At 46.8% G+C, this 15,490-nt stretch overlaps 1 protein-coding gene across 1 annotated transcript; it reads right to left on the bottom strand.

Moving 5' to 3' along the window:
- Positions 1–3,458: 3,458 nt before the first annotated feature.
- TCHH (trichohyalin) lies at positions 3,459–14,950 on the bottom strand. Its single transcript, XM_055110218.2, has 2 exons — positions 14,813–14,950; positions 3,459–13,948 (listed from the first exon to the last, which is right to left on the bottom strand). The coding sequence occupies exons 1-2, from the start codon at positions 14,948–14,950 to the stop codon at positions 8,288–8,290; spliced, it is 5,799 nt and encodes a 1,932-aa protein (XP_054966193.1). The 3' UTR covers positions 3,459–8,287.
- Between the last annotated feature and the right edge of the window lie 540 nt (positions 14,951–15,490).

Below are 15,490 nucleotides of genomic sequence, written 5' to 3'. Positions count from 1 at the left end.
ATGGGTACACAAAAGCATACAGAGTAGTATAATGGACACTGAAAACTCAGAAGCAGGGAGGAAGTAAGGAGGGTGAGGAATGAAAAACTACCTACTTGGTATAACATATACTACTCAGGTGGCTGGTGCATTAAAATTCTAGACTTTAGCACTATGTAATTCATCCCTGTAACAAAAAACCACTTGTATCCCTAAAGCTATTGACATAAAAAATTAACAAAGAAAAGAAAAATCAACAAGTCAAAATTCCTAAACTTTCATGGAATCACAAACTTGCTGGCATTTATTTGCATTCATGTTTTCTTTCTGTTACATAGAAAAGTGTTCATCTAAGCATAATCTGTCTCCCTGGATGTTATCTTCTCCTGCCTTCTTGGGAAACTTGCTATGTTGATCATTCCCTCACTTTTCTATACTTCAGTCTTTCTTTATTGGTTCTTTCCTGTTAACATTTACACATACTCAAGTCTTGCTCATTTTGCTAAATCCTGCCTTGTGCACACAACCCCACTTGACATTTCTGCTCCCCTTCATAGTTACTATTCTTTTTTTTTTTGAGATGGAGTCTCTTTCTGTCACCCAGGCTGGAGTGCAGTGGCATGGTCTTGGCTCACTGCAACCTCTGCCTCCTGGGTTCAAGTGATGCTCCTGCCTCAGCCTCCCAAGTAGCTGGGATTACAGGCACCTGCTCCCATGCCCAGGTAATTTTTTTTGGTATTTTTAGTAAAGATGGGGTTTTACCATGTTGGCCAGGCTGGTCTCAAACTGCTGACATTCTTCTTAGCAGGAGGACATTATTGTTGTCAGGTAGCATCCTTATTGTCAGGTGATCTGCCCGCCTCGGCCTCCCAAAGTGTGGAGATTACAGGCATGAGCCATCATTCCCGGCCATAGTTAGTATTCTTGAAAAATTTATCTTTTTATGTTTCTACTTATTTTCCTTGTATTCCTCAACCCATTTCATTGACCGTCACTGACCACCATGTTACCAAATCATCAGGTGCTTTTCAGCACTTATCTTACTGGGCTTCTCAGAAATACTTGACGATAATTACCTCCTCTTTCTTGCAGCATGTTCTTTCCTAGCTTTTGTGACACCATACATACCTGGTTTTCGATCTACCTCTCTGACTGCTTCTTTCGATTCTCCTTTTTAGTTAGTTTTTTTTTTTTTAACTTTTGCCATTTTAAAAAATGTTGCTGTTCCTCAGGGTCTGTCCTAGACTAGTTCTCCATCTTTTTTTTTTTCTGATACGGAGTCTCTTTCTGTCGCCCAGGCTGAAGTGCAGTGGTGTGATCTCGGCTCACTGCAACCTCCGCCTCCTGAGTTCAAGTGATTCTCCTGCCTCAGCCTCCTCAGTAGCCAGGACTACAGGCACACGCCACCAGGCCCGGCTAATTGTTTTTGTATTTTTTGTAGAGACGGGGTTTCACCATGTTGGCCAGGCTGGTCTCGGTCTCCTGACCTCAGGTAATCTGCCCACCTTGGCCTCCCAAAGTGCTAGGATTACAGGCATGAGCCACTGCACTCGGCCAGTTTTCCATCTTCTTCTTCCCGTATGTCCTGAAGAATAATCTCATCTACTCTATGGCTTTGATTACTATTGATATGTTGATATTTTCCATTTACATATAAAATCTGAACCTATCACCTGAACTCCAGACCCATGAAACCAATTGCCAAAAAGATATCAGTTTTTGAAGCCTCAAAGGCATCTCCAACTCAGTGTAGGTAAAACTGAATTTGTCATCTCCTCTCACTACAGTGAGCCTCCTTTGTGCTTTCATCTCAGTAATGACACCATTATCCACTCAGTTTCCCCAACTATAAATCTAATATCTTTTATCTCCTTCTCTCCATCATCTCTTCAATATATTACCAACTTCTACTGATTTTAATTCTCGAATATACTCATTGCTCTCTTTCCCCACCCCCACTATCCTAGCTGGGCCATCATTGTCTCTTATGGAACTACTGTAATAGCCTTCTAATGTTTTCCTTGTTTCCGTTGTGACCCTCTCCAACCCATTCTCCACACTGCAGCCTGAGTGATCCTCATAAACTGTCAATCTGGTTAATCACTTCGCTGCTTAAAATGACAATGATTTTTTGTTGCCCTCAAGATAAACTTAATATGGTTTGCAAGGCCCTCATAAACCTTGCTAACTTCATGTTTTCCATCTATCTCTTGGTATTCTAGGTTCTAGTCAGATTTAATGCTTACTTCCTTGAACCCAATGTGCTTTCTCTTGCCTCCGGACTTAATTTCACTCTTTCTTTTCCTGTTCACCAGGGTAACTTCCTCCCTATCCTCAGGTTTCAGCTTTAACACGTTACCTTAGGGAAGCCTTTGTTGACCCCGCTAAACTGAGTTAGATATTTCTGTTGTTATTAACTCTGAGCTTCTCTGACCATTGCATTCGTAGCAAGATGGTGTGAAATTTATCTCACTAGCCTACTTCTACTCATCTCCTCTTTACATATAGTCAGGGATGAAACCTGGGGATTGACTTGGTCATTGTCCACATGTTAAAGCTAATGTGGCCAGGTGCAGTGGCTCATGCCTGTAATCCCAACACTTTGGGAGGCCGAGGTGGGCATATCACTTGAGGCCAGGAGTTCGAGACCAGCCTGGCTAACATGGCAAAATCTGTCTCTACTAAAAATACAAAAATTAGCCAGGTGTAATCCCAGCTACTCGGGAAGCTGAGGCACAAGAATCTGTTGAACCCGGGAGGCGGAGTTTGCAGTGAGCCGAGATCATGCCACTGCACTCCAGCCTGGGTGACAAAGCGAGACCCTGTAAAAGAAAAAAAAAAAAAAGCAAATGTGAAGACATTTTGTAAGGTGCTCCAGGGAAAAAGGGAGGCAAGTGTACTCTTAGCATAAGACCAAGGTTATTATTTCATAAGAAATAGGCTCAAAGTAATGTTAATAGGAGGAATAAAATTGACATATATATACCAGAAAAGGAGGCTTTCATAAGGAAAATAATCCTCATAGTAATGAATTGCATTTGAACTCAAGTGCATGAGAAAACCAGCCACAACCTGGAGTTAAAATCTCACTTCTGTTTCTCACTGCACCCACACCCCAACAATACATGGGACAAGAACTCATCTTTCCCTCCACCTATGCCTGCATTGTCATCCCACTAAGGGGCACGGACAGATGCTAAGACCAGCACTCACTGTAATTCCCAGGTAGAACTTAAATAGATGGAGAAGAAATAATGCCTCAGTAATGCCCAAGGTTGAGGAATTTTCAAGATACAAGAAAGGACTTAGGGATTCAATATTCAGAAGGGAGGGCTGCATATTTCACAGATAGGCAATAGAGGCCCTCAACAGAAAAGAGCTATAAAGGATATATTAGTTCACTCATTTAATATGTATCTATTGAGTGTCTGCATTGTGCATCTAATTCTCATGAGTCCTTGAGTCATATTTTAGCATGAAGTTAGGAAAGCTTCAGCCAGGCATGGTGGCTCACGCCTGTAATCCCAGCACATTGGGAGGCTGAGGCAGGCGGATCACCTGAGGTCAGGTGTTTCAGACCAGCCTGATCAATATGATGAAACCCCATCTCTACTAAAAATACAAAAATTAGCTGGGCATGGTGGGCTCCTATAATCTCAGCTACTCGAGAGGCTGAGACAGGAGAATCGCTTGAACCTGGGAGGCGGAGGTTGCAGTGAACGCAGACCATGCCGTTGCACTCCAGCCTGGGCAGCAAGAACAAAACTCCAACTAGTAACACCAACTGTTTCCCAAAAACTTATTGAAATAAAAAAAAGTATAAAGCCAACTAAGGCAAAATATTGTAACCAATTAATGAGTAGTGAAGATAATAGATGTTTGTCTTAGAATCTCAATGAAGAGAGAGATCATTGTGTGTCAGAGTGATTAGGGAAAGCTTTTAGGGAGGAGGTGGGACTCAGCCTAGGTCTTATAAACTGCATAGAAATTGTCCAGATACCCAGGAAGGAGAGAAGCACTTCAAATAGATAAAAGTATGCCAATATGTCCTTGAAGTAAAGACAATCATAAGGCATCATAATGACAACAAATAGACTAGTCTGGTTTGAGCACATTCTTGGCTGCAGAAGTTATCATGGGAGCCAGGGTTTAAAAGGTGGATTGACACTAAATGGTGGAGGGCCTTAAATTCCAAACTGAAAATCTTGGATTTTTTCTTGCAGAAATTGCCACACAATTTTTTTTAAAAGAAGAGTGGTGACAAATCAGATTTTTAAAATCTTTTGTTATTTGAATTCTTGTCATGGATGTTTTAAGGGTTCAGAAAATGATAACCTGCTCAAAAATCTATCTTTTGGGTTAGTTTCAGATCATGGCATGTGACTGTCAGCTCTTTACTAACAAGGGAAAAGTGCTTATTACATATTGCATAGATTATAATATTTGACAGAGTATACTTGCTGAAAAAACTTATAATTACCATGACAATGCAAATATTGGCAATGTGCAATTAGTGCAGAAGATGGAGCAGAGGTGGGTACTTACAGTACTTAAGTACTGACTACTGAATTTTAGTTTGAGTGGGACCCAATTCTAGAACTCAGTTTAGTTTTCTCTTCAGAAAAGAAAGAGAATAATTAAATGTATATGTCAAGTTCATAAATAGAGGGACAATGATCTTTAGTAGTACCAGGGTCAAAGAAAATGGGGTAGGTTTAGGGTATTTTCCCTCAGTGAATAAATGTGGGATGATAGGAGGGGGCTCTGGGAAGGGGTTTGGGAGACAAATGGAGGGAAGTTCAGAGGTGATTGGGCAGGAAGGGAAGATCTTTGAAGCTGGAACTAGGCTCTGATAATCACTTTCATCAGTCATTTATTTTTTCCTTTTTTTGTGTGTGTTAGCTAAAGGTAGAAGTTGATGTTAGGCATTATTTGAGTTTCTTTGAGAGTTTCTATTGAACAAGCTGAATGCTGGTATTAAAATAATTTTATTTTCAGTCCTGAGAATAACCTCGGTGATAGCTATTCCAGCCTCATAGTTTTAAATACAAAATAATGAAGGCCCAGAAACCTTAAGTGGCTTGGACAAGGACATACAGATAGTAAAGTGAAGAAACAAGCCACTGTATGTATACTGCCTGGAACAATGCCTGGCACATAGCAGGAGCTCAATAAATACTTATTGAGTGAATAAATGAATAAACCCAAGGCTTTTGATTCCTTGTAGCATTCTTTCTACTCTACCATATAAATTATGGCAGATTTAATGGGAAAACGATTTATATTTGAGCAACCAGAACCTGCTTGCAAAATGTCAAAGGATAATGATCATCATGATACAGATAGGCTTACCTAGCAACATAATGCTATCTTACTGATACATGTTGTATTAGTTTGCTAGGGCTGTCATAGCAAGGTACCATAGACTAGGTGGCTTGAACAACAGAAATTTATTTTCTCACAATTCTGGGATCTAGAAGTCCAAGATCAAGGTGTTGCCTGAGCTGGTTTCTTGAGAGGGCCATGAGGGAAGGACCTGTTCTAGGATTATATCCTTAGCTTGTCGATGCCCATCTTCTCCCTGTATCTTAACATCATCTTCTCTCTGTCCATGTTTGTGTCCAAATTTCATCTTCTTATAAGGGCATCAGTCATATTGGATTAGGGCCCAAACTAATAACCTCATTTTAATTTAATTACCTCTATAAATACCATATCTTCAAATATGATTACATTCTGAGGTACTGAGGGTTAAGACTTCAACACGTGAACCTCTGTGGGGGTTGGGAGGTCACAACACATAGAGAGCAGCTTTTCTATCACTGCATATTAAACTCTTGATCGCGTTTCCCAGCAGCAGCCTAAGTGATGCTAATAGAGTTCCCAGTTTATAATTAAGTAGGCAATTGCCCAACAGCCTCCAGGTTCTGAAAATGCATGTGTATTATTCAGGTGGAGCAGGAGGCTTGGCCTGCATGTTCTCCTGCCAGCATGCTAAAATAACAGCTAGAGGGCATGGGCTGGCTGACACGTTTTTTTTTTTAAACTACATGTTATTATAATTGTGATGAAACAATACTTTCTTCTTTGGAAATTGGCTTTACCTTCTTGTAAGGTGCTACAAGTCCCCAGGGCTTTGCTTATTTTTACCATAATTATCATTGTTAAACTGTAGCTTAGCTGATGAAGTGTATATTTCAGTGGTATCCTGAGGTTGGGCATTTATAAGGAGGCTCTTGAATGAGCACCCATAGAGGGTCCTGAGGAAAGTCAGTGAAGCTCTTCCAGAATTTCTTTGAAGGTCCTTAAGTAAGAAAAAGAGTATACTTTAGGGGAAAAATAGTTTTGCAGTTAGAAATCATTTGAAAGAGATGAAATTCCAAGACAATGTCAGGGGATTCCCAGGTTATGTCTTTGGTGGGCATCTGCCATTTGTTAAAGTGAGAGAGAGAGAAGCTGTGCTTCTTGAAGAAAATGCCATCTTACTCTATCAGAATGATACTCAGGAGCCATAAGCTTAGCTTGTCTCCACCACTGATCAAAATGTTGAGTGACTATAACTTTAGGGCATCTTCTCATCATGATCTTAGAAATGACGTTGTTTTGATCAGGGCCTTCTTGGGCTTATTTCTAGTTAGTAAACTGTGAATACTAAAAATAAGAATCCAGCAGGCAGCACAGGCGTGTTTATTATTATCTAATAAATTATTATCTAACAAGATAATAATTTGATACTTCAGCCTGATTACTATTAAGTACCTTCTGACTCAGTCACCTCATGGATTATGTTGCTTAAATTAACAGGACATCTACAGTTTTTATAGTGCTGATCTGAAGTTTCAGGCCATTTTCTATCATTGGCTCATCAGACATCAGAGACTAAGAAGCTGCTGCATTCTCTAAAGGAAATATTAACAAATATTGGGAGCACCAGTATTTGTCATGACCAGTGAGTCGCTGCAAGAAATGGCATAGAAAGCTGTGGGGTCAAGAACAAAAACACTCTGGAAGGCAATCTCAGTGTGGGGATGGAAATAGAGTTCAGCCCAACTGCAAAAAAAAAAAAAAAAAAAAAAAAAAAAAAAAGGTTGGGGCAAAACAAAGAATTCTCTCCCCTCTTTTTTCGTATTTGGACATAGATAAGTAACAAAATGCCCTTATGTGATTGGGAACTTGTGTTAGTTTCCAGACAATGAGATCTTGTTATGATTGACACAGAGTTAAAACAGACAAAAGTAGTTACTTGCCAAACATTTATTATTAATTTTTCACAGTCCAATTATTTCAACAAGAATATATCTAAGGTATTATCAATAGGCCTCAAATGATTGTGGGCAAATGGGTCTTGTCAAAGGGCCTCTAGAAATTTGCCCCTATGTTCACACATTTTTCCCTTTTACACCCCCAACATGCTCTATGTGATCTCTTATTGGCCCTAGAGTAAGACAGATGTTTATGGGATTCTGAGCAGCTTCCTTCTAACAAGCTAAAATTAACAAAGGTTCATAATATTCTGAAACTCATCAAAACTTGGGGAAGTAGAATGAACACTATAGACTACAACAGACATAGTTTTAAAATTTGAACTCTGAAGTTGTTTGAGAAACACCTCATTATTTCTTCATGAGATTATGTGTTTAAGTGGAGTTGAGTTTAAAAAAAATCTAATTTAAATTCTAAATCTTCAAAGCTAAACCTATTCTTAACAGATATTTCTTCCAGTAATGGGCTGATTTTACAGGAAGTTTTTATGCAGAGGTCACTCCCCCTGCACTTTTCAAGGGTTATAAAAATTTAGTTACCTGGAATTTGTGCTAATTATGTCACAAAAGATGAAATGCTGTTTGGAGGCAATGATCAATTTAGGTTCAAGAAGAAATAGCAACTTGAACATTAAAAGTATCTGCACTTTCCACAAGATGGGTCAGTCATTAAACAAACCGACCCATTGTTTAGAATCTCAAATCATCCTATTACTCTTGTTACTTCTGAAAGCAATAAATGAATATGTTCCTCAAACAAAATTTCTTAAATTAAATGATTTATATGTTTTTTTAAATGCACACCACATCTGCATCAAAGAGCAAAAGAAAGACATCTTGCAGTAAAGAACTACTTGAGGAAGAATAAAAAGCAGAAGTACAAAGTGCATAAAATGAGCGTAGTTTAAGATTTTGGAAGAAAAGACATTCTAATATCAGAGAGTTTTCCCACAACCAGAAACATCTGAGTTATCACTTGGTACCCAGTGTTTCTCATTTTCCCGTGCTCGAAGCTTTGGCAGGTGTCAAGATATTGGCAACATCACTTAAGGGCGGTATTGAGATCTCTGCTCTTGGATGTACTCATAGAGAGGGCTGGAGCGCACTGGGACACTGGCAAACTGATGAGTGCCGGGCTCCAGAAGCCGCCCATGGCCCTTCCCTTCTTGGGATTGTATCTCCTCGACTTGGCGGCGCCTCTGTTCCTCCTTCTGCTGGCGGCGGATGTGTTCTTCCCGTAATTTCCTTTCCCGTTCCTGGCGACGTTTCTGCTCCTCTTCTTGCCATAGTTCTTGTTCCTCACGACGACTCTTCTCCTGCGTGGCAAACTGCTCCTCCGCCCGGTACTGCCGGTCTCGCTCCTGCCGCAGCCTCTGCTCTTGTTCCTCAAGTTGGAGCTGCTCTTCTTCCCAGCGATACTTTCCGTCACGCTGTTGGGGGCGCAGCTGCTGTTCTTCCCTCTCCTGGCGTAGCTGTTCCTCCTCGCGGAATTTTCTGTCAGACTCTTGGCTGCGCAGCTGCTGTTCCTCCCTCTCCTGGCGGAGCTGTTCCTCCTCGCGGAATTTTCTGTCGCGCTCCTGGCGGCGCAGCTGCTGTTCTTCCCTTTCCTGAGGGAGCTGCTCTTCCTCTAGGAATTTTCTGTAGCGTTCTTGGCGGCGCAGCTGCTCTTGCTCCGTTTCTTGGCGCAGCTGTTCCTCCTCACGGAATTTTCTCTCCAGTTCCTGGCGGCGCAGCTGCTGTTCCTCCTGGAGAAATTTTCTCTCTCGTTCCTGACGGCGGAGCTGCTGTTCCTCTTCGCGAAATTTTCTGTCACGCTCTTGGCGGCGCAGCTGCTGTTCCTCCCCTTCCTGGAGCAGCTGTTCCTCTTCACGGAATTTTCTGTCGCGGTCGTGGCGGAGCTGTTGTTCGCGCTCCTGGCGGCGCAGCTGCGGTTTCTCCTCGAGGAATTTTCTGTCACGCTCTTGGCGGTGCAGCTGCTGTTCTTCCCTTTCCTGGAGCAGCTGTTCCTCTTCGCGGAATTTTCTGTCGCGCTCCTGGCGCAGCTGTTGTTGGCCCTCCTGGAGGCGCAGCTGCTGTTCGTCCTCCATGAATTTTCTCTCTTGTTCTTGGCGGCGCACTTTCTGTTCCTCTAAACGGAATTTTCTGTCACGCTCTTGGCGGCTCAGCTGCTGTTCCTCCCTCTCCTGGCGCAGCTGTTCCTCCTCGCGGAATTTTCTGTCGCGGTCCTGACGCGGCTGTTGCTCGCGCTCCTGGCGGCGCAGCTGCTGTTCCTCCTGGAGGAATTTTCTCTGCCGTCGCTGGCGGTGCAGCTGCTGTTCCTCCTCGAGGAATTTTCTCTCTGGTTCCTGACTGCGCAGTTCCTCTTCGCGGAATTTTCTGTCACGCTCTTGGCGGCGCAGCTGTTGTTCCTCCTCCAGGAATTTTCTGTCACGCTCTTGGCGGCGCAGCTGCTGTTCTTCCCTTTCCTGGAGCAGCTGTTCCTCTTCGCGGAATTTTCTGTCGCGCTCCTGGCGCAGCTGCTGTTCCTCCTCCAGGAATTTTCTCTCTCGTTCCTGGCGGCGCACCTGCTGTTCCTCTTCACGGAATTTTCTGTCACGCTCTTGGCGGCTCAGCTGCTGTTCCTCCTCGCGGAATTTTCTGTCGCGGTCCTGACGCAGCTGTTGCTCGCGCTCCTGGCGGCGCAGCTGCTGTTCCTCCTTAAGGAATTTTCTCTCCCGTTCCTGGCGGCGCAGCCGCTGTTCCTCCTCGAGGAATTTTCTCCCTTGTTCCTGACGGCGCAGTTCCTCTTCGCGGAATTTTCTGTCACGCTCTTGGCGGCGCAGCTGCTGTTCCTCCCTTTCCTGGAGCAGCTGTTCCTCCTCGCGGAATTTTCTGTCTGTCTCTTGACGGCGTCTCTTCTCTTCTCTTTCCTCTCTCAGCAACTGCTTTTCCTCTTGGGACTTCCTGTCGCGCCTTTTGGCTTCCTTTTGCTCTTCTCGCTCCAGCTGTTCTTCCTCTGGGAAATGCCTGTCGCGCTGCTGCCAGCGCCTCCTCTCTTGCTCACGATCTCGTTCTTGCTGTTCATCCAGCAGGTGCTGCAGATCTTGCTGGGATTGTCTGTCGCGCACCTGGGAATCTTCCAACTGCCGGAACTGTTCATTCTCTCTACCTTTGCAGTAAACCTTGTTATCACGAACTGCATTTTCTTTTTCTGGTTCCCACTGCCATTTCAGATCACTGCGCTGATCCTCATCCCGGTATCGCTGCTTCCTTTCCTGGCGCTGAAGCTCTTCCTCCTCCCGATACTGCCTCTCCCGCTCCTGGCGCCTTGTTTTCTCCTGTTCCTCTCTCAGCAGCTGCTCTTCCTCCTGCTGCAGCTCCTCTTCCTCCCGATATTGCCTCTCCAGCTCCTGGCGCCTTCTCTTCTCCCGTTCCTCTCTCAGCAGCTGCTCTTCCTCCTGCTGCAGCTCCTCTTCCTTCCGATATTGCCTCTCCAGCTCCTGGCGCCTTCTCTTCTCCCGTTCCTCTCCCAGCAGCTGCTCTTCCTCCTGCTGCAGCTCCTCTTCCTCCCAATATTGCCTCTCCCGCTCCTGGCGTCTTCTTTTCTCCCGTTCCTCTCTCAGCAGCTGCTCTTCTTCCTGCTGCAGCTCGTCTTTTTTGCGGTACTGCCTCTCCCACTCCTGGCGCCTTCTCTTCTCCCGTTCCTCTCTCAGCAGATGCTCTTCCTCCTGCTGCAGCTCGTCTTTTTTGCGGTACCGCCTCTCCCACTCCTGGCGCCTTCTCTTCTCCCGTTCCTCTCTCAGCAGCTGCTCTTCCTCCTGCTGCAACTCCTCTTCCTCGCGGTATTTTTTCTCCCGCTCCTGGCGCCTTCTCTTCTCCGGTTCCTCTCCCAGCAGCTGCTCTTCCTCCTGCTGCAGCTTCTTATCCTCCCGATATTGCCTTTCCCGCTCCTGGCGTCTTCTTTTCTCCCGTTCCTCTCTCAGCAGCTGCTCTTCCTCCTGCTGCAGCTGCTCTTCCTCGCGGTATTGTCTCTCCTGTTCCTGGCGCCTTCTCTTCTCGCGCTCCTCTCTCTGCAGCTCCTCCTCCTCCTCCTGCAGCAGCTGCTGTTCCTTCCTCAGCTGCTCTCGTAGGGCTGGCTTGGCGTACAGCGTGTGGCGGCGTCTCTTCCTTTCTTCTTCTAGTTGCCACCTCCATTTTTGGTCGCGGCGCTGCTCCTGGCTTCGCCTCCTCTCCTGATCCTCCTGGAGGCCGTCCTCCTCCTGGAGCTGTTGGGCACGCTCCCGCCGCTGGAGCTGCTCCTCTTCCTCCAGGAACTGCAGCTCTTTCTCCCTCTCGCGTCGCTGGCGGCGCCGCTGCTCCTTCTCCTCCTCCTCCGGGAGAAACCGTTGTTCCCGCTGCTGGCGCTCCTCGGCCCTCAGCTGCCTCTCCCGCTGCTCCCGCAATGGGGGCCTGACCGACAGCCTCTGACGGCCCCTCTCGCTCTTTTCCTCCGCCTGCCACTGCCATGTGAAGTCCCGGCGCTGCTCCTCTTCCTCCTCCTGCCATTGCAGCTCACTCTCCCGGCGCCGCCTCTTTTCTTCCTGCTCTTGGCGGCGCCTCTGCCCTTCCTGCTTGCGGGGCCTCGAGTAGACTTTGCTTTGCCGTGCGTCGGCCTCGCTTTCTAGCTGCCACTGCCACTTCGGGATGCGGCTCTTAATCCGCTCCCGGGCCTGTTCCTGCTCCTCCTCAGCTAGCTCCTGCTCGCGCCTCAGCCGCTGCTCGCGCCTCTCTTCCTCACGCTCGCGCTTCAGCCGCTGCTCGAGCCTCTCTTCCTCCTCCTCGCGCTTCAGCCGCTGCTCGCGCCTTTCCTGCTGCTCGCGCCTTAGTTGCTGCTGGCGCCTCTCCTCCTGCTCCTCGCTCTTCAGCAGCTGCTGGCGCCTCTCTTCCTCCGGCTCCTCGCGCTTCAGCCGCTGCTCGCGCCTCTCCTCCTGCTCGAGTCTCTCCACCTCCTCGCGCTTCAGTCGCTGCTCGAGCCTCTCTTCCTGCTCGCGCTTCAGCCGCTGCTGGCGCCTCTCCTCCTCGCGCTTCAGCAGCTGATCGCGCCTCTCCTCCTGCTCGCGCTTCAGCCGCTGCTCTCGCCTCTCCTGCTCGAGCCTCTTCTCCTCCTCGCGCTTCAGCAGCTGCTCGCGCCTCTCCTCCTGCTCGCGTCTTAGTTGTTGCTCGCTCCTCAACCGCTGCTGGAGCCTCTCTTCCTCCTCCTGGCGCTTCAGCCGCTGCTCGCGCCTCTCCTCCTGCTCCCGCCTTAGTTGCTGCTCGCGCCTCTCCTCCTCCTCGAGCTTCAGCCAACGTTCGCGCCTCTCCTCCTGGTCGCGCTTCAGCTGCTGCTTGCGCCTCTCCTGCTCGTGCCTCTCCGTCTCCTCCTCGCGCTTCAGCCAATCGCGCCTCTCCTCCTGCTCGCGCTTCAGCCGCTGCTCGCGCCTCTCCTGCTCGTGCCTCTCCTGCTCGTGCCTCTCCTGCTCGTGCCTCTCCTGCTCGTGCCTCTCCTGCTCGTGCCTCTCCTGCTCGTGCCTCTCCTGCTCGTGCCTCTCCGTCTCCTCCTCGCGCTTCAGCCAATCGCGCCTCTCCTCCTGCTTGCGCTTCAGCCGCTGCTCGCGCCTCTCCTGCTCGTGCCTCTCCTCCTCCTGCTCGCGCCTCAGCTGCTGCTGGCGCCTCTCCTCCTCCTGCTCGCGCCTCAGCTGCTGCTCGCGCCTCTCCTCCTCCTGCTCGCGCCTCTCCTCCTCCTGCTCGCGCCTCTCCTCCTCCTGCTCGCGCCTCTCCTCCTGCTGCTCGCGCCTCTCCTCCTGCTCGCGCCTCAGCTGCTGCTCGCGCCTCTCCTCCTGCTCGCGCCTCAGCTGCTGCTCGCGCCTCTCCTCCTGCTGCTCGCGCCTCTCCTCCTGCTGCTCGCGCCTCTCCTCCTCCTGCTTGCGCCTTAGTTGCTGCTCGCGCCTCAGCCTTTGCTGCTGCTGCTCTTCCTCCTGGCGCTCCCTCTTCAGCTCTTGCCGCTCCAGCTTCCATAGCTCCTCTTCTTCCTCCTGGAGCTCTCTTTGCCGCTGCGGCTCCTCTTCCTGCAACTTCTCTTCTTCCTGCCGGAGCACTCTCTCGCGCTTCCTCCACTCTTTCTCTTCTTCCTCCTGGAACACTCTGTCTTGCCGCTCTCGCCTTTGCTGCTGTTTCTCCTCGCGGCCCTTCCTCCTCAGCTCCAGCAGCTCCCGCCTTCGCAGTTGCTCTTCGTCTGGAAACTCCTCAGTTTCGTGACCTTTGCAACTCTGCAGCTGCTCTTCCTCTGCACGGCGCTCTTCCCGTTCTTGCCATTCTTGCCTTTGCCGCCACAGCTCCTCGTCGCGGCGCTGCCTGTCGCGCTGTTCAAGTCGCTCTTGTTTCTCACTTTGCTCCTCTCCCTCAGCTAGCTCCCTCTCCTGTTCCTGCCTCTTCTGCCTGCGTCGTTGCCCAGGTTCTTCTTCCAGTTGTCTGTCCCGGGGCTCGAATCTCCTTTGGTCTTCTTCTTGCCTGCGATCTTGTAACAGGCTCTCCTTTCCGTCACACCGGGCTCGCTTCTCCTCATCCAGTCCCGTGGCCTGGCCGAGAGCATAGTAACAAGCTTGAGCCACTTTGAAAACAAATAGGAGGAATTCGTTGAAATCGACACGCCCATTACTGTCACGATCCAGAAGTTCCAGGATCAGATCTACCGTCTTAGGGTCATGTGGTCTCTATAAAAATGGTGAAAACAAAAATTTTACAATGCACTATTTACAGGTGGTAAAATTATATTCACACATGATATATTTTATGCTATGCTGACATTCAAGAGACATTCAGAGCAATTAGAAAAATGTCCAGTGTGTATCAAGTTTTGTCCCCATGTAAAATGTGAACCCTCACTTTAAAGCATATATTCGTTTGAAATTTTTACATCTCGTAATTTAGTGCTGATCAAACCTAAGGATGCAGGAAGAGAGACACAAAGTAGAATAGCAGGTAAGCCTACGCACCTTAGAGGCAGAGCCTGAGGTGAAGATTCAAAACAGCATCGTGAACTTGTGTGTAAAATTAACAAAGCTACTCAACATCAAGAAAGAATAACACAAGTTCGCTTTAATTGAGAAAGAATGAACTCATCCTTGAGAGAGATACAATAGAAATTTATGAGGATTTGCAGTAGCCATTTCTGTCTGAAGCAGCCAGTATTCTTGATTTGGTTTCTATTCCATATTAGAAAACCGAACAAAACATTTACGGGTAGCACCATTTTAGTAGAGATCAGGCTGATCTCAGTTTTGAAATTTGGAAACAAATTTAAGTTCCTCCAAGTCTAGTGTGATTTGACATCTTTTGTGGTAATGTCCCATGAAGAGCTCATTCACATGGCCATGCCATCAAGTACATGAAATACTTTATTATTCAGACTACAATGTCAAGTAAGTACCTTTTGACTCAGAAATGAATGGGGGATGTAGTGTAGACCTGTTGTGGTGTAAAATGAATATAAAACCACCATTCCTTGCTCTGGTCTCCTCTGAGAGTAAATCTCATAGCCTCAAGTCAATAGATCTCATTTTCTTGTTAGTTCTTACCCGAAGCACAGCTCCAAATTCCCTTTCAAGGAGGTTCTTCAGGTCTTTCTTAGTTAATGCTGCTCCATCACAATCATGAGAGACATACTGATTGAAAATTTCAGTGATGTCACAGATGCTTCTCAGAAGTGGAGACATTTTTTTTTCTTTCCTTCAAGTTCAAGTAAACCTAGAACAATAAAATAAGATCCAGAATCAAAATCCCGTTTCTGCTTTTGGGAAGGCTTCATTCACACTATTTCAGGCAGATCCCTAAATAATTTGAATTTATAGCAGTATTTTCAACCTGGACTTTCAGAGCATTTTAATATTTGAATATTGTATCAGAAAGAGAAAGAGCGATCCTGAGAAATTCCAAGCCAGGGAATCATCTTCAGACTATCCTGCTGTCAGCTTTTGATTGTCCACCCAATGTGGATTATCTATGCCCTTTTCTTCTGTCTTTCTTCCAGCTCTCCACCGTATTTCAGAGTAGAAAATTAAGAGAGGAGTGCAGAAATTAAAATTTTATATATGTCTACACACCTTCCTTTAAAGTTGAGCAAAGAGGACAGGTAAAAGCCAAAAGGTGAAGGAAGACTTGAGAGTATCTTAAAGTGGATAGAGGCCATGTCAGCAAAACAGTTGGTAGAAAATAGAACAATGAAAAGGGAATATGAATGATTCCTCAACATTACA

This window comes from Pan paniscus, chromosome 1, assembly GCF_029289425.2.
Source record: "Pan paniscus chromosome 1, NHGRI_mPanPan1-v2.0_pri, whole genome shotgun sequence".
In the NCBI taxonomy this organism is placed as follows: Eukaryota; Metazoa; Chordata; class Mammalia; order Primates; family Hominidae; genus Pan; species Pan paniscus.
This window is presented reverse-complemented; position numbering and strand designations above follow the sequence as displayed.

Excerpts from the sequence above, each read along its gene's own strand:
- TCHH (XM_055110218.2), bottom strand. The coding sequence starts at position 14,950 with ATGTCTCCACTTCTGAGAAGCATCTGTGACATCACTGAAATTTTCAAT. Across the intron at positions 13,949-14,812 it reads AATTTGGAGCTGTGCTTCGG|AGACCACATGACCCTAAGAC; the intron begins GTAAGAACTAAC and ends CCATTTTTATAG.